General features: G+C 53.5%; 1 protein-coding gene across 1 annotated transcript; it reads left to right on the plus strand.

Annotated features, from left to right (window-relative positions):
• The first annotated feature begins 1998 nt into the window (after window positions 1-1998).
• ARPC2 (actin related protein 2/3 complex subunit 2) lies at window positions 1999-22588 on the plus strand. Its single transcript, XM_086465218.1, has 10 exons — window positions 1999-2135; window positions 12173-12207; window positions 13250-13362; window positions 15409-15454; window positions 16034-16220; window positions 16651-16744; window positions 19098-19224; window positions 20492-20592; window positions 21082-21182; window positions 22146-22588. Exons 1-10 carry the CDS (start codon window positions 2062-2064, stop codon window positions 22168-22170), a joined length of 903 nt encoding a protein of 300 aa, XP_086321344.1. The 5' UTR covers window positions 1999-2061; the 3' UTR covers window positions 22171-22588.
• The last annotated feature ends 29 nt before the right edge of the window (window positions 22589-22617 follow it).

Below are 22617 nucleotides of genomic sequence, written 5' to 3' on the forward strand. Positions count from 1 at the left end.
CCTGAAGGAAGCTGTGACCCCGTGGGAAGCCTGCACCGGAGCAGGCTCCTGGCAGGACCTGTGGCCCGCGGAGAGAGAGAAGCCCGCGCTGGAGCAGGTTTGCTGCCAGAGACCCCGTGAGGGGGGCTCACGCTGGAGCAGTCGGTTTCTGAAGGACTGCACACCATGAAGGAGACCCACGCTGGAGCAGTTCATGATGAACTGAACCCATGGGAGGACTCAGGCCGGAGAAGTCATGGAGGACTTTCTCCCGTGAGGGGGACCCCACGTTGGAGCAGGGGAAACATGTGAGTAATCCTCCCCCTGAGGAGGAAGGAGCGGCAGGAACAAGAGAGCGATGAACTGACCACAACCCCCGTTCCCTGTGGAGGAAGGAGAGAAATCAGGATCAAAGTTAAGCCCGGGAAAGAAGGGACAGGTGAGGGGAAGGTGTTTTAAGATTTGGGTTTATTTCTCATTACTCCTCCCTGAGTTAATTGGTAATAAATTACATTTTCCTGTAGTCGAGTCTGTTTTGCCTGTGACGGTAAATGTTGAGTGATCTCCCTGTCCTTATCTCAACCCCACAAGCCCGGTGTGATTTTTTTTTTTTTTCTTTCTCTCCCCTGTCCATTTGAGGAGGGGGAGTGATAGAGTGCCTTTGGTGGGCACCTGGCATCTGGCCAGGGTCAACCCACCTCAGTCCCCCAGCCCCAGTGGATGCGGGTCTTCCCTTCGAGGCCCCCCCATGTGCTGCAGCCACCCCTCCAAGAGAGTGGAGGCCCCCCTGGACCACGTGGGAGTTTGGTGGGCAGGCCAGTAGGAGAAGGCGGGGCAGGGCTCCATGCCTCAGTTTCCCCATTGATAGAGCGGGGGTTGGCACCAGAGTTTTGGGGGGCACAAGGGCACTGCAGGGCTGGCTTGCCCCCCAGAGCGGAGCCCGTGTCCCTCCCGCCCCGGCTATGCCGAGCTGAGCCAGGCTGTGCCGCCAGGCGGAGCCGTGACCTCATGACAGCCCCACAGACTCGGGCGACCCTCCCCTGGCACCCCCATAACCCTCAGGCACCTTCACTCCTCTGAGCACCCCTATTGCCTTTAAGGGAAACCTGCACCCAAGGGCACCCCCCGCGCACCCTTGTCCCTCTGGGGCACCCCCAAACCCTTGGGACACCCCCAAACCCTTGGGGCACCCCCATTCTCACAGCTTTGGGGTACTTCTCAGTCTTGGGGGTACCCCACATTTTCGGGGCACCTGTCTTCCCTGGGGGCACCCATACAGTTGTAGGGCACCGTCATACCTCTGGGGTGTCACCACAGGCCTGAGGACACTCCTATTCCTTAGGGACACCCCCAAAGTTTTGGGCACTCCCCCAGATCATGGGCAGCCTCACAGCCCCCCTAGGGTGTCCCCACACTTTTGAGGCCCTGTAACCACCCAGTCCACAGGACGCTCCGTTTCCCTGTGAGCAGCCGGTACCCCCGGAGCACCCAATTCTTGGGCACACCCCCATACTCCGGGACACCCCCACTGCTTCCCAAGGTACCCCTATATCCCCGGGCACTTTTGGGGACCCACACACCCCAGGAGCACCTCATAACCCTGGGGGACACCTCCACACTTTTGGGGACCCACCCCATTACCCCAGGCGCACCCCATATCCCTGCCCCCTCCCCCCAACTGGGGGGACCCCCAGACCCAGCGGCACCCCCCAGCCCGCCGGGGCACCCCTCTGCCCGTGCCCCACCACACTAGGGGGGATCCCCGGTGAACCTCACTCCCACGGCGCATCCCCCCCGCCTTTCCCCCCCCCCCGCCCCCGCCTTTCCCCCCCCCCCCCCCCCCCGCCTCCGCGGACCGGTGGGCGGAGCATCACGCGAACGTCAGCGCGGAGGGCGGGGCGGGAGGGGCTTGCGCGCCTGCGCTGCCGCCTGCCGGCTCCGCCGCGACCGGGGCCGGAAGTGACGCGCGGGCGCGAGAGCGGAAGCGGCGGCGCAGGCTCGGGCGGGTCCCCGGTGCGCGCAGCGGGCTCGGCTCCCTCCGGCCTCGGCGCCCTGAGAGCCCCTCCCCTTCCCGGTACCGACATGATCCTGCTCGAGGTCAACAACCGCATCATCGAGGAGACCCTCACGCTCAAGTTCGAGGGCGCGGCCGCCGGGTAGGGACGGCGGGGGGCGGCCGGGACGGGCCTGACCGAGGCGGGGACGGGGGCGGCGGGGACGGGCCAGGGCCGCGGACTGAGGGAGGGGCGGGGAGCGGTGGCAGGGCTGTGCCAGGCGCCCCGGCAGAGAGAAGGGCCTGGCGGGTGACGAGGCGTGTGGTGCCGGTGTAGGATGAGGGGCCGGGGGAGGATGGGGCTGAGTGGGGCGCGGGAAGGAGCGCCAAGGCAGGGTGGGGGCCGGGGGGGTGGAGGAGCTGGGCTGGAGGAGACGGTACGGGGGCAGGATGGGGGCTGGAGGGTAATGGGGCTGGGCTGCGGGGGGTGGTGACAAGGCAGGATGGGGGCTTGGAGAATGACGGGGGGGTGGCACTGAGGTAGAGGTGCCCCCACTGAGGTGGGGGGCTGAGGAGTGAGGAGGGCAGAGGTGGGACAGGAAGAGAGCCTGGAGGGGAAGGGAGTTGGGATGAGGGTGGGGACTTGGAGGAGGGCGGTGGGTAACTGAGGTGGAGGCGATGGAGTTGATCAGAGCTTGGGCAGATCAAGGGCAGGGGAGTGAGGGGACAAAGCTGGGCTGGCAGATTTGGAGGGGAGAGCGGGGCTTGATGGGGTGGCTGGTGCTAGGGCAATGTGGAGACCCGGGGTTGAGGAGGAGGGAGAGTGCTTGAGCTCACGGTGTGGAGGAAAGCTGCAGAAGAAAGTAGAGGAGCAGAGGTGGAGGAGAGGGCCTGGGCAAGGAGGGAGTTGAGGGGAAGGTGGATTTGCAGGGATATTTGCTTTGGCTGAAGCATCCTGTATCAGAACGGGCCCAGCACGGTGCCAGCACTGGTACAGAATGTGTTGGGGGAGCCGAGGAACAGGAAGCCTGTGTGTGGAGCTGTGGCCTCAGCCTTTTGCTTTGGGGGTGGGGAGCAGATTGCAGCCTGCCCCCCTTTGCTTTCCTGAGGAGGAGGGATGCAGGCCCACGGCTCTGTCATAGCTCCTGGTGCCAGTTTGTTGGGTGTCCTGGCCTCAGGGGGTGGGTTGGGGGAGCTCGTTTGCACCTGCATCTCTGGCTGGGACAGTTCGGTGCCTAGGGAGCCACTGATTATTTTGCCTTGAGTGTTGCACCAGGGCTGAAAAGCTGCTCGTCTGAGCACAGCTTAGCTCAGAAGCAAGTCCCTTCCTATAAATGTCCTTATCTGCAGCTGAGCTACCCATGGGCTCGCTGCGCTGCCTGCTGGCATGGGTAGCACCAGGCACCTTTGTACAGAAGCAAAGCGCGGTGGTGTTATCTCTGGGGTGGAGCCTGCCCTGGCACCTCAAAGAGCACGGCCCAGGTCGCTCCAGGAAGGGACCCACCAGGCAGGTGCCTTTTTCTGTGTCACTTTTTTCCTCTAGCAGCTTTCGAAGCTCTCAGCCTTTTGTGTGCAGCAGTTTGACAGAAGCCATTTCCTCTGCTTTCCCCTCTCAGCTGACTTGTTGCTCAGGTTTTGGGTTTTTTCATAGAATAACCTCACAGGCTGCGCTGCCTTGTGGGATAGCTGGGCTGCTCCCAGGCTTTTAATTCTTTGTGAGCCTGATTGGTTAACGCAACAAGTTTCCTCAGAGCACAGGCACTGTGCTGGGATGAGAGAGCTCCTGGGTGACCACCGTGACATTGCAGCTGCATCCACTAGAAAATATTACGTGTGCTGAGGTTAATAGTGTGTGTCAAAAATGCTCATTCATCACAGGTCTGTACTGAGGCACTCTTCCTGCTGGAGAGAGAAGAATGTGCCTGTGTCCCTGTGCTGGTGTAAATGTGGAGGTGGCAGTCTGTGAGTTTAAACACACCTTGAAACCCTGACTCTGTGTGACCAGAGCTGGGGTTGCTCGCTCCGCACCAGCCTGCAGGGGCCCCAAGTTTCCGTTCCGCTGTACGGCAAAGCCTCCTCGCTTCAGCTCCGGCACACTCGCCTGGCACACCGATTGTTCCTGGGTCGATTCGTAGTGCGACTGGTGGTGCTCTGCTTCTGCCTCTTACTCATCTACGGCATGTTCTTTTCTTTAGAGATCATTTCCAGATAAGTTTTGTGCCTTGAGTGTGTTGCTGGAGAAGAGGAAGTTACTTACTTTTGCGTTTTCTTCTGTGCTGGTGCCCTCCTGTCCAGACAGGTACAGGATGGACACAAAGGTCTGAGATGTGCAGGAAGGTGTATTTTTTTTTTCCTCTTGGTTTCAAGTCTTTTAGGGAATGGGTGTTACGCAATGTTTATTCATGTCAAATTTCTTTTCCCTCTGGCCACAGTTCTGGGGTTATTCTCATGGTGCTGAGCCTGGAGGCAGGAGGGGATTTTCTGTATTTCAGTATTTGGCGATGGTTTTCCCAAGGCATGTCGCTGGGATGAACACAGTCAGGGCAAGATCAAGCCTGGAGGGATTTGGTGACTGGGAGGAGCAAATCTGGACACTCGCACAGAGTTGGTTTTGCATTATTTGCTCTAAGCCAGGAGTGGGGCACATGCAATGCATGGATTTGTCTGTAGTGGTTGTCTTGGAGCCAGGTGTGCCTGGTGGCTTCAGCACCAGCCTGGGAGTCGGGCAGGGTGGGGTTTGTTTCCAAATCCTTTGCCGGAGACTTGTTCTGTGGCATGGGCTGTGTTGCTCCCCTTTGCTTCCTGTGGCCACCCTGTGGCCATGATTCGTCTGGCTCCCCTGGACCATCAGGTGAGAGATGCTTCATGTGTCACCCTGTCACATAGAACTAGGTCACGTTTAGAGTTGGAGCTAATAACCGCTCATAACACTATTGTTGTATATTAGATATCAAAATCTGCTCTGCGTGGAGGTCCATGTGCTGTCTCTGGAGTTCCCAGTGTGGAAGGTGCCTTGGCAGGGCTGCAGGCAGAGATCAGCACTCAAGGCAAGACCTAACCTGTGCCTGAGAGTTCTTCGTTGGGGCTTGGCAGCATCCACCTGTAAACAGGGTAATTCCAAATTTAGGTTTTTTTGTGGGTAAAACCCATGGAAATTTCACCTCAGCCAGCCACCATTGAACAGTGGTATTTAGGGCAAGGTAATGGACTTCAATGTATCTGATTATTTTTTTCTTTATTTACTATTGTAATTTCTTGTTTTAAATCCATTTCCTTAAAACAACCACATTTTTAAATAAAGGCCTAAAGCTACCAGAATCTGTTTGAAATAACTCAAGTTAGGAATTTGCTGCTGAAACTTTCAAGCATCAAACTGCTGCAGTGGGGGAATACTGGTCAGTACCTGGAAACAAGCGTGTTGAAATGAGGCAGCTCGTGAGCTTTTGTAGGTGTCAAGAGAATAAACTATTCCATAAGCTTTTGACTAAATCATTTGGACTTGAGAAGTTGCCTATGAGCTGGAGTCACATGCAAGTTTTCCCGTTTATGATAGAAACATGATGTGAGGGGATGAGCTCTACCAGTTGGATGGTTTTGTTTCTCATCATTGCTTCCCTTTGCTAACCACACAGAGAGAAGAAAGCTCAGCATACAATTTAAGTGTAAAACATTTTGATGATTGTCTTCTGTGTCTGGTGAATACTCATTCTGTTTAACACACAGGGAGGAACCGCCTCCCAAAACAGATTTGCTGTCCAGTTTTGTCCTGCTTTAATTTAACTGACCCCAATGAAAGTGGCACAGGGCTTCATTCACGGGGTTTGGTTTTCCAGTCATACGTAGCTTGCCCTAAATTGCTGGTAAATTAATCATGTATCTCAAATTGTTTCTTAGCATTTACCCACTGTGCAAAAGAAAACAAATTGGCATAGCTGGAGAACAGTGTGCCTTTTCCCTTGGTTGGGGGTGGAGGGAAGAGAATCTCAAATTGTTAGTTTCTTTAGTAGGTACGAATCTGCAGGGCTTTGTGACTATTAGCTACATAGGAAAACAGCTGAAGCTTGAACTTCCCTGCTGCAGAGCGGTTCCTGTGAGGTGGTTGGAGAGCTGGGCTGAAGCTGCACCCGTGTGCTTCATGGTATTTCCCATTTGTGGTCGCGTTGGTGCTCATCAGCTGTAGAGCTGAGCCTTTCAGACAGGGAGGCTGAGCGCTGGGTGAAACCAGGTACCGTGAACTTTGTGTTCGTGATGTGACATGTGAAGAGAGTTCATCGTGGGGAGGCTGAGGAGCAGCTGGAGGCTGTTGGGCGTGCTGGGAGAGTAGATGAGCTTCGGGTCCTGCTGGGCAGCACTGACAAACTCCCTGCGGGGGTGGCTGTGGTGACCTGTGGCTCTGGTGCTACAGAGGAGCTCAGCGGCCCCACCGAAAATGGAGGTTGCTCCTCTGCCACCCCCTCCTTCTTGCTGACACGGGCATTTTTGTGGCTTCAGGGGAAACAGGATTGGGGAAGTGACCTAGGTTAAAATTAAACAGGCAAAACTGGGTATTTTTAGCCCAGATGAGTTTCCTCATCCCATTCATTGTGTGAAGGCTGCACAGGGTGCAGCCGAGGAGCAGGGATCAGATCTCGCTCCTCCAGCAGCAGTGGCAGGTGCTGGCTCAGCATCCTCGCTAGTCCAGCTGGGAGCCGTACATCTCCCCCGGCACGACCTCACCTGCTAAAACTCCATCTGCCTTCCTCTGAGGGGTGCTCGGGCAGTGCCGCTGGCAGAAAGCGGTACCCTTGTGCTCAGCATGGCGTGGGCAGCACTAGTGGTGAACCTTGGCTGTTCCTGTGGCCTGAACGTGCTGTAGGTGTTTGAGCGCAGCTCCTGGGCTGCCACAGCACATCTGGCTTCAGCCACCAGGGAAGGTGACTTTGCATTAATGGTGGAAAGTGAACCACCTCTGTCTGGAACTAGGCAGTGCTCTGCTTTCAAGCAGTATCTCAGGGAACAGGAGGGAAGAGCAGCCTGGATCTGCGAAGTGTTAGGCTTTCGCAGGTTGTCCTGTCATCGCTTCAGCCTCAGTTTTCATCTCAGGTTCCTGAGAGGGGCCTGCTCCATATTATCTTGTGAGAACGGTTCTCGCTGCAGCCACCAGTGCTTGACACCGGAGAAAAGTGGGTATCGCTCGCCATGCTAAAGAAACGCAGTGAGTGGTGTGTGCAAAACTGAGGCTCTTCCCCAGAGACCTGCTGCAGCGCTGGATTGCTCCTGCGGGGAACCGTGGGCTGCCTGCCCGCAGCTGGAACAGGGATGCACGGGGGGAAGACGCAGGAGCGGCCCGTGCTTTGTCTGCTGGGAGTCCCAACCTCTTCCTACTAACCAGCCTTCTCCAGGCTGCCAGGGCTGCTGCAAGGGAGAAGCTCGGGCACGGAAGGGTCACCCAACCGGGAGAGGAGAGTCAGCCGGCGTGGGGGCTGCTGTACGCTTCTCGGCTTCGCCTGCGTGATGGAGCACTCCTGCTCGAGTTCGTGGTGGGTGTGCTGCCAGAGCTACGGGAGCGCTTTGGTTTCGTACACTCCCGCAGCTTACGCAGAGTAGCTTTTGTTAGCTGAGCAGGGCCCAGGAGTGGAGGAACTGTTCAGATAATTTTAGACATTGCTCATAATTTTTTTTTTTTTTATTGGGGTGACCTTTCTTTAGCGAGAGCCTGCAGTCTGTCACTGAATCTGGCTTGCTCCCTCCAAACTGCGTGTCAGCTGCAGTGATCTGAAAGCTTTGCTCAGAGCTTTAAGCTTTGAAATACTCCCTTTCTTTTTTTTTTTTTTTTTCCCCCTCTCCTATGGGGCAAGAGATTAGAATATCTGCAAGCCTGCAGCTTTTAAAATAATTGCCATCCTCCTTTATTTGGTACAGGCCTTAATTGTGATGTGGGAGATGCTTCAGTATGGTTGTCTGCCAAGTTTGCATTTAGGCCTGTTTAATACAGAAGATGAGGGCTCTGTATAATTACGGTCTTCGTTCTTCTGTTCTTAAATTTGTTGTAACATACGGCTAAGAGCCTCCATGGCCTGAGAATGAAGCGGGGAAGTTTGGAAGTTGTCCGAATCAAAATTGAGGAAATGCTATCAGAAAAAAAAAAAATTGCCATTGCTCTTAAGTGCTCACTGGCATCTCTCCACAGGCACTGTGGTTCTTCGTGGATATTCTGCCGGGGTGAAAAATCTGATTTGGAGCTGGCTCTGTATTAGATAGACTGAGCGTAGGAGCCATTTGGAGATGAATAGGAGGAATGTGGGCAAGAAGACTTAAAACCTGTCAGGGCCTTTTATTGTTACAGGCAAAGGGCAGATGGGATTTGGTGTGGATTTGACTTCAAACCTGATAAGTGTTATGAGAAAATGGACCACTGCTGCTGCTTGGAACAGCTGCCATTTTAGCATCTGAGTTCAGGCAGGGTTTCGCTGAAAGGTCTGGTCTGGATTCGGTGTTTAGTGCAGAGAGGAGCCATTTCAGTTACTCCTGGTATAAGCTGGTTTTAGTGTCCGTTTCGGGCAGAGGGTAGCAAACGGGGAGGGTTGCTGGGGGAGGCTATTGTTCAGGTAGTGTTGGTAGTAAGGAGCTTGCAGGGGTCCCAGCTGCTCTCTGCCTCAGCAGCAGATGGGCTGTACTGTCCAAAATCCTGTGAGTGTAGCTGGGACTAGTCTGGTTCTTGGAGACTTGAAGCAGGGGTGGAAGTGAACCTCAAACGAGCTCCTGGCTGCCCAGAGCCCCGCTTCAAAGTAAAATGCAAAAAGGATGGCCGTGATTTACAGTCTGCACTGAGCTGCTAAACTGCTGACTCTCACCATGGGTCTGGATGAGCCTCATCATGGAGGCAGGGGATGCTGGAGCGTGCTAGACCAGGCAGAGCTCTTGAGGATCACGCCAGTAACCTGACAGTAACCAGTACCCACCGTGCAGTGGTGCAGCCCCAGTCCCGGGCCTGCTGGGTATCCCCTGCGCCAAACCTTCACCCGCACAAGAGCGGGGCGGGCTGGGAGGGCTAAACACAGAGAGGACGCACCGTGCCTCTGCAGGGTGTTTGGCATGTCCCCGCTGCTATTTCTGTTGGTGGAAGATGGGGTTGGTGGAAGGCTGAGGGGGAAGTGATCGCGTGCGTGTGACCTGCAGCACTGTTGCTTGTCCAGAAGCCACAGGAGGCTGGACATGAGAGCTCCTTTCTCTTCTGCCTGGGGACTTCTTGATGGGGGGAACAGCAATTAGGGTAGCAAAAGGGGCAGTTTTTCTGTTGTAGAAACGTTTTAAGTAGCCAGGATAGTTTTGGTGAGGTGAGCCAGACAAATAGAGCAGCAGTTTGGGGTTGTAAGGCTGCTGAACTGTGAAGGGCTAGGAGAGCTTGCATTGCTCCCAGCCACGCTTCTGATACCCTTCCCTGTCCTCCCCTGGGTAGGGTCAGGCTTGGGTTACTTAGGTGTGTGCCAGGCGAGGCAGAAAAGCCACACTGCAGTAGAGGACAGGGCTGGCATGGCTGTGAGGAGCTCTGTATGCGGCTCACGTGAGTGCTCGCTTCACTGAGGCTGTGCTGGAAAGCGGTTGAATATTCAGCACCCAAAGTTCTGCCCAGTTACCTGCTTTTCTCTTAAATATCTCCCCTCCTCACCATCCCCAGGTACAAGAACCGAGCCGCTTGGGAAATCAGTGTTAAAATAACTTCTCTAAGAAATCATGCTTGTGTGGTGAAAGGTTCAAAAATGGGGCCGTGTCAGACGTGAGCTTTGTGTGCAGAACAAAGGCTCTCGTGCAGAGCCATTAACCGATTTCGGGTACGTCGTCTTGCACGGCTTCTTAAATAATGTGATGAGTGATCATTCTCTGCCATCCCCTGGGGTACTGGGCAAGTAAGCAGGGAACCGTTGTCCTTCCTCAGCAAAACCACTCCAGTGCTCGCTGGCCTTCAGTTGCTTCCCTGCGTTGCTCTTGCTTGGAGGGAGGTGCTGTGTTCAGAGGCTCTGCTGGGAGCTGGGGCTCCCGGAGGCGTCAGCTCCGTGTGCCTGGGGAATGGGGATTGATCGGTGTAACTGAGGAGACAGAATCGAGGCTTAAGGATGCATCCTCTTTAATATTCCTAGCTCTCATGTGCCTGACTGCTATCTTTAAAGCTTCCTACATAGGTTTCTTTTTTTATAAAAATTTGTACTGCCATCCCAGCTGATTCCCAAGTCTGAGTGTAGTGCTCTAAAAGAAGAACATGCCTGCATCGACTAACCGAGTGGAATCAGTGGGATTTTCTTTCATCTCGGCTCTGAGCAGTCCTCTGAGCAGAAGTGGCTTGGATACGGTTTGGGGAATTGCTCCCCTTTCCAACAGCCTGAGTTGAATATGCAGCTGGGGATGCCCTGTGAGCCTCCATCTCGGGCCCAGCTGGGAGGAGGAGATGAGAGCGAGAGAGGTCACAGGTAGCTGGCACAGCTCTTAAACGAAAGGACCTGCCTTGGGTGCACTCGCATTGCTTCTTTCAAGTGTGTGGTTTTTATCTTCAGCGATGCAGCACAAAAGATGGAGGCTCTCCTGCCTCCTGACAAAAAAAAGCTGTTGCTTTTCACAGCTAATAACTTTCAAGAAGCAGCAACACCTCATCGTTTCCACTTAGGATCTCCAGCTGGGGGTTAATTCCTCCCTTTCTACTGCAGTAAAATGTGGGCTTGGTGCATGATCTGGGATCAGTGCTGTTCAGTGCCTTGATCTCCCTGCATTGCCCATCTTGAGTTTTAGCACATCGTGGTCGTTCCTGGCGTCCAGGAATGAGGCTGTCTGCAGAAAAGCTGATGGAAGAACAGTGCTTTCTGCTGGGACAGAAAAAAAAAAATCATTAAAACCTTTCCAGAATATGATGAAGGATACTAGATATTGAGTCATTGCTTCTCCTACCTTTCGCAGTGTATATATCAAGGTGTGCCCAGTACCCAGCAGCGTACGTGTGCGTGGACAGAGGACGTTTCAGCAAAAAGGTAGCGAGGTTGAGACCACAAGGGTGCCTCGACACACTGGCTTTGGTGTGGGGAGTAACTTCAGTAGGTTGGTTCAGACGGGTGTCAATGAACTGTTTAGAGGCTGGATTCCTGTTAGCTGCAGCATTAGCCTGTGCTCTCTTTCATATCGGCTGCTTTTGAAAAACAAGCGGAGATACGCTGTGAGCAGCAGTAGCAGACTGGCACTTTTATCCTGTTCTCATTTTCCACCCCTGCTTGCAGCAGTGGAGGTACCTTTGCATTGCTCCCTGTTGGAGAATGACCTATTAATACCAGTCCCCTCGGAGCTGCCAAAGCAGTTATGTAGTGCCAGTCCCAACAAAATCACTTTTCAGAAGCAGGTGGATCTTTCATGGGATCCTACTCTTCTGGAGGTCGTGGACAAAATGGCGGATAGGCTTTGTTAAGATGTTAAACCTTCGTACCCGCAGCGTAAGAAGTGATGTGCCTTTGGCTTGTGAGGTGCTCTTGTTGCTCACCAGGGATCCCAAAGACCACACTGGGCAGCGTTAGAGCAAACCCAGATCTAGTTTTTCCTGCAGAGCTCATTGGCATAGTGCTGGGGTATTTCAGAAGGGACGTGCGGGGTGGCAGGATGAGATGCATATCCGGAAAGTTTCCTTCTGTGGTTTGTTCCTAGGCCCAGAGGAGAAGGGATCTTCTCTGCAAGTGAGTTACATCAATGCATTTGTAAAGCTGCTATTGATGGTGAAGGGGTCACTGCGTCAGGAAGGATTGCTCAGCCTCTCAGAGTCCCTTCCATGAACTGGTATTGCAGGAACTTACGAAAGAGCCTCTGTCCCCAAACCTGTATCGTGGTTGTTCTGTTCGGAGAATGTGCTTGTTAAAACAAACTCCTTGGTGATGAGTAGCTTTCTCAGACATTTCTAACTGGAAATCTGCGTTCTCAAAATCTATTAATAAACTACAAATAATTACAATCTCTGCCAGCTTCAAGGCCTATTTTTATATCATATGGGGTAAAACTGGTGCTTACAGGAATGGGGAGAAGTCTAAGATCTCTTATCAAAGATTATCTGCAGGTTGAACGTAGGAGATAGAAGGGTTTTGAGGTAGAGCTGGTTGTGAGAATAAGGCATTGGAAATTAATCCCCTTTCCTTCACAGCTTGGAGGCTGCTGTTCGAGTTCTCATTTACCTCCTTTGTTTTCTTTGATTTTTAGAAATAAACCAGAGGCAGTAGAAGTAACATTTGCAGGTAAGCTCCACAGCTCTCTTGACTTCTCTGAAAAAACAGGCTGGCTCAAGTGGGCTAGCTCAAACAGTCTGCTCACGGTTATGCCTGGTGTGCCTAAATTCACCCAACACCCCTGTGGGGGGAGGAGAGCCGTGCAGGAACAGACGGTGTGGACACCCTACGGCGTCCCCAGAGCTGGGCCTTTGCTGGCTGCCCCGCTATTTTCTCCATCCATCCACCTTCCCTGGGACTTTCCCCACAGCAGTGAGTTCAGTAGTGGCAGCGCTTTGTTCGGTGTCTGCGTGCTACATAGCTCTTCTCTTTTACCTCGCCTGTTCTCCAGTCCTGCCCTTGATGCTACTTTTTATGAGGTCTTTAGCACCATCTGCTTTGGGCTGTTAGAAAGCTGGCTCGGGGTGACAGGCAAGATGAATTCATCGCCTGAAGTTTGCTCTCCAGGATGAGAAGTGCCAAGGAAGTTCAAGTGTTCATTCAGCAACTGATTTTTTGCTTCTGTTACCAAGAATCTGTGTAAGCTGCAGAGCTCCGTGGGGAAGTGAAGCTTGCGAGGTAGCTGGAGGGTTGCCTTTCCCTGCCTCCTGCCCTCCCTGCCCATTCTGCAGTGAAGTGGAAGCTGTCTCAGCAGGCAGTGGCTGAGCTGCCTTTGCTGCAGAGATATTTTCTCCTCCAGGCTGCAGCTCTGGCCCAGTGGGCATGTCAGTCACTTTCTGTGCTGGCCATCCAGAAGGCTCCCGTCTCTGCCTGTTTGTATCCTTGTGCGTTGAGCACAAACAGATTTGCCAGGGCTGCTAAATGGCACTAGAGTAAAGCTTTCTGTGATGGACGGGTGTCAAAACTGTTTCAGCCCTTTGAGTGATAACGGGTCTCCCTACATGACATTACTGCTTTCCTTAATTACCGGTTTCTCTCTTGGTGTATGTGTGAGGGCTGGAGCAGGAGGAACAGGGTTGCTTTATGATGTTCCTAGAACACGTAGGGAAAACCTTCCTTAGAAATAGGAACTGGTTCCTGTTTCCTCACATTTCTCTTGCTTGCTTCATAGACTTTGATGGAGTCCTTTACCATATTTCAAACCCCAATGGAGACAAGACAAAAGTGATGGTCAGTATTTCTCTGAAATTCTACAAGGAACTCCAGGAACACGGTGCTGACGAGGTGAGTGAGCATCTCTTGTAGGCCTTGAGCCTACAAATACTGTCTTAGCATGGGCAATGTCCTTGCAATGTTGATGGATCTAACGTCTAACCCTTAGAGAAGCATCTGTGCTCCCACTTCACGCTGGTCAGTGGAGCAGCCCGGTCCCAACCAGGGGTCCCACTTTGCTGGAAGACAAGGGCAAAGCGTGTTCACACTCTGTCTTGAATAAGGAGTCATCTTATGTGACCTGACAGCCTGAAAGGCGAAAGGCACCCCTAATTCTGGATGTCCAAATGAGTGCAAGGCCTGACTATATAGAAATAGTTTCCCTGACTGATATGCTGACTCTGCAAGTGAAGGAAGGCACCGAGACAAATCTGAAGTCCCGTGGCGCTGCTCTTCCTGACTGCCACTCTTGAGAGTGAGTGATGGGCTCGTGCTGTGTGTGCAGACCTCGATCTGCAAACTGGTTCCCTTTCTGCTGCTGCGTGAAGTAGCAGGTTCAGTTCCTGTTGAATGGGCCGGGGCTGCGGAGGGCCATTTATGGTAGAAAGAAGGAGCCTCTCTGAGCTGTGGTTGGGTGGCCAGGCAGGAAGTGTGACTCAGTTCCTGAGTCAGTTTTCAAATCTCCGCATGGTAGCAAGTGGGGCTCACCCGAGGCTCTTCAGCAGACTTTTGCCTCTGGATGTCTGTTTTCAGAGGAAAACAAAAAGACTACTCCATGAGTTCATTGTGAGTCTGGCGAGAAACAGGCGATTTGAACCCAAAGTGAATTCCTGTGAGTTGCTGCAAGACCTACCCAAGTCAGACTAAATATGACTGAATATCCTGCTTTCCTGGTTCCTATATGCAGAGCTTTCTAGGAGCAGCATTGCCCACTACTGAAGTTTCTGCTGCTGGCAAACAGGAGAATCAAGCAGCCCAAGTGGTGGAGCCCTCCCAGCATGTTTAGCAAGGATCGGTATGGTGTGTGATCCCAAGAGAACCGCTGTGGTGGGCGAGCGGCTGGCACCACTGTGCACCAGCAGCCACCGCGGTGGTAGTGGAAGGCAACTTCCCAAGCTTTTAGAGGAAAAAGGGATCTCTGCAGGACTGCCTTGGAAGTGCTGACTAAATAGGAATTACATTTTTAAATTGCCAGTTAGCAAACTGTTGCTTTCTGGAGATGATGGAGCTTGTTTCTGCTCTGTCTCTGGTGAAAGCCCACTGTGAGGAGCGCAAAATGGGGTTCCTGCTAGGACAAAGAATCTCCCTGGGCCACTGCAGGCAGGCAGTCTGGCTGTCTGCTGAGAGGAGGTTTTGGCACACAGAGAGCCCGAGCATCCTCTCGGCATGGTAGTGGGTGTCTGGCCCCCCAGGAGAGCCAGTTCTGCCACAGCGTTGTTGTGTTCTCTGTGAAATACCTCCTGTTCCCGGCCCCCTCATTGACACAGAGCTATGGCTCAGCTGAAAATTGCCATTGATGTAAAATTCAGCAGTGATTATGTTTGAAGAAAGGTTTTTGCTGCGCTGTAGGCGTCTCTGCTTCTGGGAGGCATCCAAGCTGCCTGGCAGTCTCTTCTCCATCCCCATCTGTCCTGTGTAATAGGCTGAGACAGGGCGGGTGATTGCCTGGCCATGCTGCTCCTGACCCCTGCTCTGAACTGGCCTTCCCGCAAGGAGAGGGACAGGGCATGCTTTCTGTTTGCTTGTGAATGGGAAGAAGGGTTGTAGTACTCGGATCTGTTGTGTCAAGCTCTGCTGACAGTTCTCCTTTGAAGGCAGGAGGTGTATGGAAGGGGCTTTCTTCCCCGTGCAAGTTCAAAACTAGCAAACACTTTTAAAAGTTCCAGTTTTAAATCCTGTCCTGCAGCGCATCCTCTGTCAGTGGGGTTCAGGGAGCTCTGCCTAGAGCAGGAGCAGACAGTAACACTTGGAAGGTGATGACTTAATATTTGTCCAAGTTCACTTAGGCCCGGGGAGGCAGATGCTGTAGCTTGATATTTCTAAATGGGGACCGAACATGGCCTGGGCTGTGCAGGAGGAAACAACTCTGATACCTTGTGTTCTCAATTTCTTTTCTAGGTATTGAAGAAGGTCTATGGAAACTACTTGGTAAATCCTGAATCAGGTAACCCTGTGATAATGTTTACTCTGTGTGTATGTGTGTGTGAATTCAATTCCAAAATTACTTAAGTTGTGTCAGAAATGCTCAAGTGAAGGCTGCAGTTCAAGAGCTGGATGTCTGGGGCTCTCTGCACAATAACTGGCAATTTAAAAGGTGGCTCAGGTACGCCAGGGCTGAAGTAGCTTGCAGCACAAGCTGTAATTCTTAATGCGGCCCTCCTCCGGGAAGCCTCTGTTCCTCACAGTTGGGGTCTTTGTTCTTCTCAAAGACGTTTTGTGCGACACAGGAACACCATGGTTACCTGTGACAGCATCTCTTCCTACTCACTGCAAAAACTTGGGAGCAGCTCAGCCAGCACATGTGTCTGGGAGCTCGGGAAGGAGCCCCAGGAGCGTTGTCATGGCCACGTGCCGTCTTCAGGCATGGCTTCTGGCAATGCTTGGGGCGGGAAGCACTCACCCCTGGGGCGTTTGGGAGGGCTTAAAGCAAAGGTGGTGCTGTAGGTGTCTGTTTCCAGAAAAAGTCTCTGGATTCGTTAAGGCTCTGCTTAGATTATTAAGGTTAGTGGCTGTTCCTCCCCAGGTTACAATGTCTCTTTGCTCTACGACCTGGAGAACCTTCCTGCAGACAAGGACGCTATCGTGCACCAAGCTGGCATGTTGAAGCGCAACTGCTTTGCTTCAGTCTTCGAGAAGTATTTCAAATTCCAGGAAGAAGGCAAAGAAGGAGAAAAAAGAGCTGTCATCCACTACAGGGACGATGAGACAATGTAAGTGTTCAAACTAAGCAGCCCAGGAGTCGGGACAGCTGTCGGTACACTCTCTGCTCCTGCTCACAGCTGAGGGTTGTGGTGGAAAGTCAGGAAATCCTGCTCATACTTTGGCAGGGTAATTGGGGCCTGTCCTAGGCTGTCAGAAGTATCCAGTGAGGGTAATGCTCATCCCCCGGGCGGCAGGGATGTTACACAAGAGTCTCTGTTAGTGGCAGCACTTGTGGCTGCATGCAGGAGAGGAACTGGCCACTCCCAACAGAAATGTTTTGTTCCCTGTAAATACTTTCTCAAAGGAGGGGAAAATTTCAGCAGCTAGGCCTGTGAATGGTGGTTGTATCTACTTGACGTTGTCACACAGTTGCTTCCTCATCCAGATGTGCTTAGCTCCTGTTCACAGCTGGGTTCTCTCTCTCTCACCCCCCTGCAGGTATGTTGAGGCGAAAAAGGACCGTGTGACGGTTGTGTTCAGCACGGTATTTAAGGATGACGATGACGTGGTGATTGGAAAGGTGTTTATGCAGGTATGGAAACTGCATTATGGGGAAAGGGTCTGGCCTCTCAATTTAGATGCCCTCGTACTTGAAGCAGCATTGCCAAACAAGCAGATGTTAGGCTGAAGAGAGCTCACAGGCAGTTTAATGCACGTACATGCTTTGCCAGGCTCCAGGCTGCACTGGGATGGAAGAACCATGTTAAATAGGCATAGGCGGTGTATTTTCCAATCCAGGCTCTTGCACTGGCATCTTTATTACCAATGGTCTTGCCCATATGGACAGTCAACCGTGTTATGTGTTACGGATGAGAAACACCACGGTGAATACTTCGGTGTCCACCCTGAGGCCCTGTAGTGCGGCTTGCTGTGGTGCAGGGATTGCCAGCCGGCTGAGGAGCTGAGCGTGGTGGGGAGGCTGTGGAGGGACAAGGGGTGAGGCAATGTTGTGCTGGGGATGGTGCTGAGAGTTGTCTTCACCTCGAAGTTTGTTCCTAACACTCAAACACTGCAGAGAGGCTCAGCAGCTCGGCGTGGCTGCTCACATGCCGCAGTGGGCTCTCGAATTTGAGCTTTTCAAAGCTATGGATTTGCTTAGTTTGTGGGCACGAATCAGTTGTCATAATGTCAAGTACTTCTGGACTCAGCTACGCTCTGCAACTGCCATTTGGCCGGTGAGCATTCAGAGGCCTGTAGTGAACACGTTGCCTGTCTGTTAGTGACTGTGGGCAGCCTGTGGAGAGTGAGACATTTGCTTACGGATGGGGAAGGCTCAGTGCGTGTTGGTACGTGTGTTCATCCGTGTCGTTGGTGTCACCTTGTGCCTGCTGAAGCACCTGAGGGGCCTCCTGTGCGGGCATGGCCATGGAGCAGGGCCCTGCAAGGGTGTTCCAGGGCTAGAGAGGCTTTAGCCCATCCGTTCGGGGTGCCAGGCCATGCTGCTGACAGGCTCGTGGACAGGAAGTTACTGGCCCAGTTTGCTGGATACCGGCTTACCCGTGTTGGGGTCGTTAGAACAGGGTCTGTTGCGATGGGAGTCTTCTCTCACAGCTCTGCTCTCTGTGTTCTTTAGCTATGGGCAGGGCATCTGCTCTGGCTTTGAGCTTCTCCTCACCAGCGTATCCCACAGCCTGGAGTTTGGCTTTTAAAACACGGAGGGAGGCATGAGGTGAACAAAACAGGGTTTGTGAGGCTCCCAGGGAGGCGGCAGGGCTTCAAGGCAGCAGCTGTCACAGAGTCTCCGTGTCCAAAGTTCTTGGTTTTCACAACAGCAAACCCTGCTCCTGCACAGCCACAAGAATTTCCACTCTGAGTCACGCTGGCTCCTTCCCTCCAGCTATTGCTCTTGCATAAGCAGCCCAGTTGGGCATGGTGGCTGCTCATCTGGGCTCTCATGGAGAAAATCTCACCATTAATTAACCAGTGAAGCTATTTGATCCATTTCACCCTCTGGCATAAGCAGGCGGAAGTGCAAGCTAAGCATTTTATTAAGGAAACACACACCCCCACCCCACAGCCTGCCACCCCCCCGACCCTCGGTGAACTAATCGGTTCGCTAAAAAGGGTCTGGATGCTCCTGCCCTTCCCAGGGAAGGGAGGAGAGGCTGAGGGTGGCTGATAATGTGTAGATTGGGCTGGGGGTCAGTGAGGCAGAGGGGAGGCTGCCCTGCCTTGGGGCAGGAGAATGGTGTCTGCACTTTCCCAGCCCCACGCAGGGAGAGTCCTATAATTCTTGAAATACAGAGCCAGTTCATTTTGTGACAGGTGGGGGTCATGCTGGCTGTCAGAGGGGTTCCCTGGCAAGAAGGGATCTCTCTGCCTGAAAGTCCTGTTTCAGGGTATAGAGAAGTGTTAGGAGGAGCAGGCTTTGCCCACAAGCTTCAAAACCTCATAATGCCTAGGCAAAGACTCCTGGTGGGACATGCTTTCTCAAAGGGCAGAGCCTTTACACTAGGTGTGATGGAGACCTCACAGCCCTTTTTGAGAGTTTCCTTTCCTCTGGGGTGATGGGCGCTGCCCACTTTTGCTGCAAGCATTGATGGTGGTGACGTTCTGGCAGGAGCTGTGCTGTCTCATGTGCTTGGTCAGACGGAGGTGTCCCTTCCACACAACACTCATGGCAAGCAGCGTGACGCTGAAAGCCTTCCCAGCTGAGGGGCTGTGCTAGGGCCATGTGTAAACGTGGGACAGCCATGTGTTTTGGTCTGGTTTTGCTGGGAAAAAGGATTGTTTCCCAGAGGTTTGGCCTGATGGCCTCAGCCCATTCAGGGGGAGCTGGGAAACTTCCTGCTCAGTTGCCCCGTGGGAGTGGGGAAACCCCATTTGCTTTTCCATTGTGTTGCTGGAGTGTTGCAGTGGGACTCACCTTCCTTTGTCTTGTTCAGGAGTTCAAGGAGGGTCGCCGGGCCAGTCACACAGCCCCACAGGTGCTCTTCAGCCACAGGGAGCCGCCCTTGGAGCTGAAAGACACAGACGCGGCCGTTGGCGACAACATTGGCTACATCACCTTTGGTAAGCAGGCAGCTCTGAGGCCTGGGGACACTCGGGGAGGAGTGAGGTTCCTGCTGCTGCATGAGAAACAAAAAGGAGTTCACCTTCCTTGAGTGTTTAAGTGGGTCATTGAGGGCTGAAGGGACTCTGGAGTTGCATTCTGGGTTGTCTGCCCCCTTTGGTGTGTCTCTGCTGTATGAGCTCACTTCAGCTCTGCTGTGGACAAGAAGGTGTGGAAGTGGACAGTGAGCCATTTAGCATCTGCCTGCAGAATGAGTTTAGCTTTTGGGAGCAAGGGAAAGGTGGCTTTGGTGTGTTATTGTGGAAACTGGAGGTTTCATGCCGAGTGTATTTGTAGCTTGTTCACCTGCAGGCCCTGTGCAGTGCTTGATCAGCAGAGGCAATCAGAGAGCAGGAGCAGGGCAGTGAGTTCTGCTTCTCCAGCTCTGCTTCTTTGCTCTGGGCCAAACACTTCCATCTCTGATGAGCCGCTTTCCCTTGCCTGCAGAGGTGCTGGCCAGCAGAGTCATTGCTTCCTCCTGGGCAGCAGTGCAGAAGGCTGAGCTGAGGAGTCCAAACCCTGCCCTGTTCAAGGGGAAAGGCTTCTTCCAGAGAAATTGGGGGTCTCTCAGGCCGGCATTCCTGCAGGTCAGAGCTGGAGCACAGACACTGCAGGGGGAGGTGAAGTTAGCACCACCCTCCTCCCTTGCTGGGAACGGTTCCTTGAGGTTAGGGCAGCTGGTCAGCTTTGGGAGGGCTGTCTGATGGCAGCTCTGGGACAACAAGCAAGACTTCATTCTTGTGGAGATGCAATTCCCCTGTTAATCTGATGTGAGGGTCCCAGGTGAGATCATCACCCAAACAAAAAGGTCTTTCAGCCCTTGGATCTGGGACACATAGCATGGCACCAGCCTGTGGAAAGAGCGAGCTACCAGGCCCCAGCAGTAACCCAGTCTGACGCTGTTGTGGGGCCGGCAAGCTGCCAGGCAGGGATCCACAGCCAATTCCAAGATCCAAGGGCGGAGTGGATCTTGCTCTTAGCTGAGCAGCCTGGCCGCCCTTGTCTGCCTTCCAGCTCTCTCCTCTGTTGGCTTCTCCCGAGCACTGAAGTAGCGTCACGCAGTCCCCTGCAGGGCCATCACCTCTGGCCACTTGGCCTTGCCTGCGTCCTCCGGGGTGCACAGCTGTGTCCAGGCGGCTGCGGAGGCGTGGAGAAGCGCTGCTAAGCCCTGCCTTTAAAGTCAGGTGTGCTGGGGAGGCACTAACCGTTGGTGTCATCCTCTTTCAGTGCTGTTCCCCCGTCACACCAATGCTGCTGCCAGAGACAACACCATCAACCTGATCCACACATTCCGGGACTACCTGCACTATCACATCAAGTGCTCAAAGGTACCAAGGGGACGGGGCTGGGGCGGGGGGATACAGGGTAGCTGTGGCCTGTCTAAGCTGGGTGCTGCAGGGGAGGAGAATGGGGCAGAGGTGCCCCCCTCAGAACTCACTAGGTCTGGCATTGCCCTCCCCAGTCATGCAGGGGTGGCAAGTGATGCATCATCCCTTTCTCCCTGCTCTTTGGCACAGCCAGCGCCTGTTTTCTTCCCACCCTAGCAGCAAAGTAGGATTTTTCCCTTTTGAACCTGGTTTCCTTTCTTTCTGGGAACAGACATGAGGGTAATTGTTCAGAGACCTGGCTTTGACTAGGGCTCGGGCAGCAATTTTCACTGTTGCCTCCTGAACTCCCCTCATAGCAGCATCATGGCTGTGCAGAGCTAGGTGCTTTCCCTACAAGGAGCAGGAAGATGCCTCCTACCCCATATCCTGAAATTTCAGCTGTGAAGGCGGGATCCTGACGTGCCCCCATTTTGTCCTAATGAAACGCAGGCCTATATTCACACGCGTATGAGGGCGAAAACATCGGATTTCCTCAAGGTGCTGAACCGTGCCCGTCCAGATGCAGAGAAGAAAGAAATGAAAACAATCACGTGAGTAGCAAAGCAGGGCCCAGCTCTCTGGGCTTCTCTGCCAGCCACAAAGCTTGCTCCTTCTCAGCTTGGCATACTCCAGGGAGGATTGGGATGCTGTGGGGGTGACCAGACCAGGGCCTGATGTGCTGGGACACCATCTGGGAGAGAAAGGGGGTGTTTCATAGTGAGGCGCTTGCTTGGGCGCCTTGAGGCGAAAGACCGGATTTCTGTTGGCCTCCCAGGACCCCTGTGCCCCCTCCACCACACTCACTCACTGCCTCACGTGTCCTTTGTAGGGGCTGGGTCTGCGGCAAACCCTGTGCCAGCAGGTCCTTTGCAAAAGAAGGCGCGTACACGGCTCTGTGAGCCCTGGTGTCTCCACTGTCGTCCCCTGCCCCCAGCCTGTGGTGGCATTTGTGGAGCTTTCCCCGTTTTATTAAAGCTGGCTGATCAGCTCTGGGGCAGCTCCAGCCCACAGGGGAGAGGGGACAGGTCTTTCCGGGGCGTTTGCAGGTGCTGGAGCAGGTTACTGTTGCCTGGTCTGTCTGCAGCTCCTTGGAGCCCCTGGCCAACAGATGGCTGGGGCCAGGAGCGCTCCCGGGCCACCCCGCTGGCTGGCTGGCTGGCCAGCTGCCTCCCTCCTGTGAGTAACGCAGCCCAGAGCAAAGGGGTAGAGGAGAGTAGTTGAGTGAACGTGTTTCCCTCAGGTCCTTTACCCTCTGCTGATCCTGGAGCCCCTCGGTGTCCTTTTTCTGTGCATCCTGACGTGTCCCCTTCCCTGGGAGGGAGCCAACCCTTCCCCACAGCCCCGCGACCCAGGGCTGCAGCCACAAACACCTGCGAGCTCTGAACCAGCAGCGCCTGCCTGGCTCTGAGAGCTGGTGCAAGCGTGTGGCCCACCAGAAGGCCCGTAGCCACCTGGGGGCACCCCAGAACAGCACCGGGGGGGGGCTGTGCTGACCTCTCTCTGTATCCTTTCAGGGGGAAGACGTTCACAACCCGTTAACGCCAGGGTCACTGAGGCTGCCGTGGAGGACGAAGGTTGGGGCACTTGCTACCCGATAATCGTAGCTTTTAATGTTGCACCTCTGTGGGCTCATAAGGAATTCAAGCAATCGGGGTCTGTTTGTACGACAGTTTGGGGAGTAATCTGCAGAAACGAGCTGTGCTTGCGAGGACTCGATCGTTCCAAGAAACAAAACCTTAATTCCAGTTTGATTGACTTAATTTCTTTTCTTTTTTAATTTTTTTTTTTCTTTTCAAGCTGTTTCGCTTTGCAATATGTTACCGGAAATAAGTTGCAGTATTTCTTATGAGAATAATACAATATTAACTTGTTTTCTTCTGAGTATTTGAGTTCAAAACTCCTGTATCTGAAGAAATACTGTTGGGGTTCATTAATAAAGGAGATCTTTCTATCTTAAGGGGCTGTGGGGCTTTGGCTTGTCAATGC

The sequence above is a fragment of the Leptosomus discolor genome, chromosome 5, assembly GCF_034619465.1.
Source record: "Leptosomus discolor isolate bLepDis1 chromosome 5, bLepDis1.hap2, whole genome shotgun sequence".
NCBI lineage: Eukaryota > Metazoa > Chordata > Aves > Leptosomiformes > Leptosomidae > Leptosomus > Leptosomus discolor.